This window comes from Sander lucioperca, chromosome 14 (assembly GCF_008315115.2).
Source record: "Sander lucioperca isolate FBNREF2018 chromosome 14, SLUC_FBN_1.2, whole genome shotgun sequence".
Classification (NCBI taxonomy): Eukaryota; Metazoa; Chordata; class Actinopteri; order Perciformes; family Percidae; genus Sander; species Sander lucioperca.
Window position 1 is genome coordinate 10,800,902 of NC_050186.1, and position 2,500 is coordinate 10,803,401.

Genomic DNA, 2,500 nt, shown 5'->3' on the forward strand with positions numbered 1-2,500 from the left:
AGCCAACATTAGTTAACATCATGTTAGCTAACGCTAGCTACATTAGCTGCTGTTGTGTTGGGTCTTTGAGCTCCCCAACTTTATTTTTCGTCAGTTTACAACAAAGTCGAACATAGCGCCCCAACAAGCAACTTTAAATAACTTTGTTTTTATCTTTCATGTAGTATTTTATGAACGGAAAACCTACCCCTGAGTTCCCCAATCACGCATTTGAGGTCCAGGTCATGGGGTTTCTCAGATTTCGCTTGAGACCGGTAAGCATTAGCCTCGATAGTAGTCGTGTCTCCTTCATTGCGTATTTTTATATTTTGAATATATCCCTCCACTGCATACTGTAACCCCTTTTGCCTCGATCTGGAGGATATCGCGGAGGTATTGCTCCAAAAAAGGTCACTGACACGCACGGGTATACCTCTTCCCGTCATGGCAATCTGTCACGCTGGTCGTGTTTGACCATTTGTTTGTCGGACGTAGCAACAGTAACTAAGGGGGGCGGGGCTCGGCGAAAGGCTAATTACAGTCTATCCATTCACTTATCGTGGATTATCATTGTGACAGGCTGATACTGACATATGCTCACTGGCAGTGATTTTGGAGGCAGTATTTTGAGTATTTTGATCTTTCTTTTATTGTTTTTGGTTTAAAATATGTGGCATACGCTGTTTTTTATTTATTCCTTTCATATAACCTCTAACAAATTGACAGCTTTGTACGTTGTTATACTGAAAACTAAATAAAAAGATTTAGATTTAAAAAAAAAAAGCCGATCTCAAAGCACAGCAGCTGGTGTAACCTGCATTTTTGTTTATGTCGTCTGATGATGTCGTGATCCATTATCCGACAATAGAAACACATCAATATGTAAATGAGAACAACTATATTTGTTATGGAGACCTAAAGACAATCTGTGCTTTTACTACCTTATTTTATTTCTATTCTGTTTCTTTAAACCTACATTGTGTAATGTTTTTAGTTGATTCTTCGCAAAAAAAAACCTTTGTTCTTTCACAAATATGTGCTCATTCATGTGTAATTACTTCCACCAACTAATCAAAGTATTCTCGTAAGCGTCGAATCTGCCATTCAGAATCATTCAGAATACATACGAGCGAGTCGTTCGAATGACGGCCGCCATGTAGCGCCTCCATCTTTAAAATACATTAGCCAAAGAGGGCCATACCTCCATCTTTAAAATACATTAGCCAAAGAGGGACATACCTCCATCTTTAAAATACATTAGCCAAAGAGGGACATACCTCCATCTTTAAAATACATTAGCCAAAGAGGGACATACCTCCATCTTTAAAATACATTAGCCAAAGAGGGACATACCTCCATCTTTAAAATACATTAGCCAAAGAGGGACATACCTCCATCTTTAAAATACATTAGCCAAAGAGGGCCATACCTCCATCTTTAAAATACATTAGCCAAAGAGGGACATACCTCCATCTTTAAAATACATTAGCCAAAGAGGGACATACCTCCATCTTTAAAATACATTAGCCAAAGAGGGACATACCTCCATCTTTAAAATACATTAGCCAAAGAGGGACATACCTCCATCTTTAAAATACATTAGCCAAAGAGGGACATACCTCCATCTTTAAAATACATTAGCCAAAGAGGGACATACCTCCATCTTTAAAATACATTAGCCAAAGAGGGACATACCTCCATCTTTAAAATACATTAGCCAAAGAGGGCCATACCTCCATCTTTAAAATACATTAGCCAAAGAGGGACATACCTCCACATTTCGCCCTCTTACACGGTACACCTATTGGCACCGTGACGAATGCAAGGGGGAGATTACTCGCCAGGGAAGTGAAAAAGAGAATTAAAATGACAACGCGACAAGACCAAAGTTAATATTGGAGTGGCTAGAACAGCTGCGTGTAAACGATGGAGATACTAAGAGATCATTTCGGGTTCGGCCACCGTAGGAGGAAGGGCTAGAAAGTAATGTTCAGTTGGTTGTCAGATACAATTTCACCGCTAGATGGGAGAAATTCTTACACAATGTCGCTTTAAGAAAAAAATATAAACTGTAAATAAGAACTGAGATTCCTTTCCTCTGAGTCCTATCCCTGTGGTGAAATCCACCCTCGGTGATACGTACTTCTTTATCCGCTCTCCGTACGACGCCACGTCATCCAGAGCGCTCTGAACGCTGATGAACACGTCCTGGATGGCGTACAGTTTACCCATGAAGCCCTTGGGCTCTGACTCCTGACGGGGGTACGAGGGACAGATCAGTGTTTTAGTTCATTTAATATAAATATTACACATTAAAGAGCAGCTGTTTAATGATGCCTCTACCTTGTCCTCTTTGTCCTCTTCCTCATCTTCCCAGTCAAACACGGCCTCCGCGGACTGCAGCAGAAAAGGAAGAAACAGACCTTTAACCGTTTGAAAGACGGAGGAGCGTTAAAAACTATCTGGTGTCTGTGTGTTTTCTCACGTCAGCTGTTTCTCTGCTTGAGGAGAAGAAGTAGTT

The 2,500-nt window shown here is 40.5% G+C and overlaps 1 protein-coding gene across 6 annotated transcripts in view; it reads right to left on the reverse strand.

The window, feature by feature from the left end:
* Window positions 1-2,500, reverse strand: part of mctp1b (multiple C2 domains, transmembrane 1b) — a 63,409-nt gene that overhangs the window by 4,283 nt on the left and 56,626 nt on the right. For all 6 annotated transcript variants that reach the window (XM_031287831.2, XM_031287829.2, XM_035991758.1 and 3 more), the window contains 3 exons: window positions 2,465-2,500; window positions 2,323-2,376; window positions 2,123-2,232 (listed from right to left, as the gene is read on the reverse strand). The exon at window positions 2,465-2,500 is cut by the window's right edge and continues 72 nt beyond it. In XM_031287831.2, the coding sequence (XP_031143691.1) occupies window positions 2,123-2,232; window positions 2,323-2,376; window positions 2,465-2,500 (200 nt within the window). The remainder of the gene's footprint in view (window positions 1-2,122; window positions 2,233-2,322; window positions 2,377-2,464) is intronic.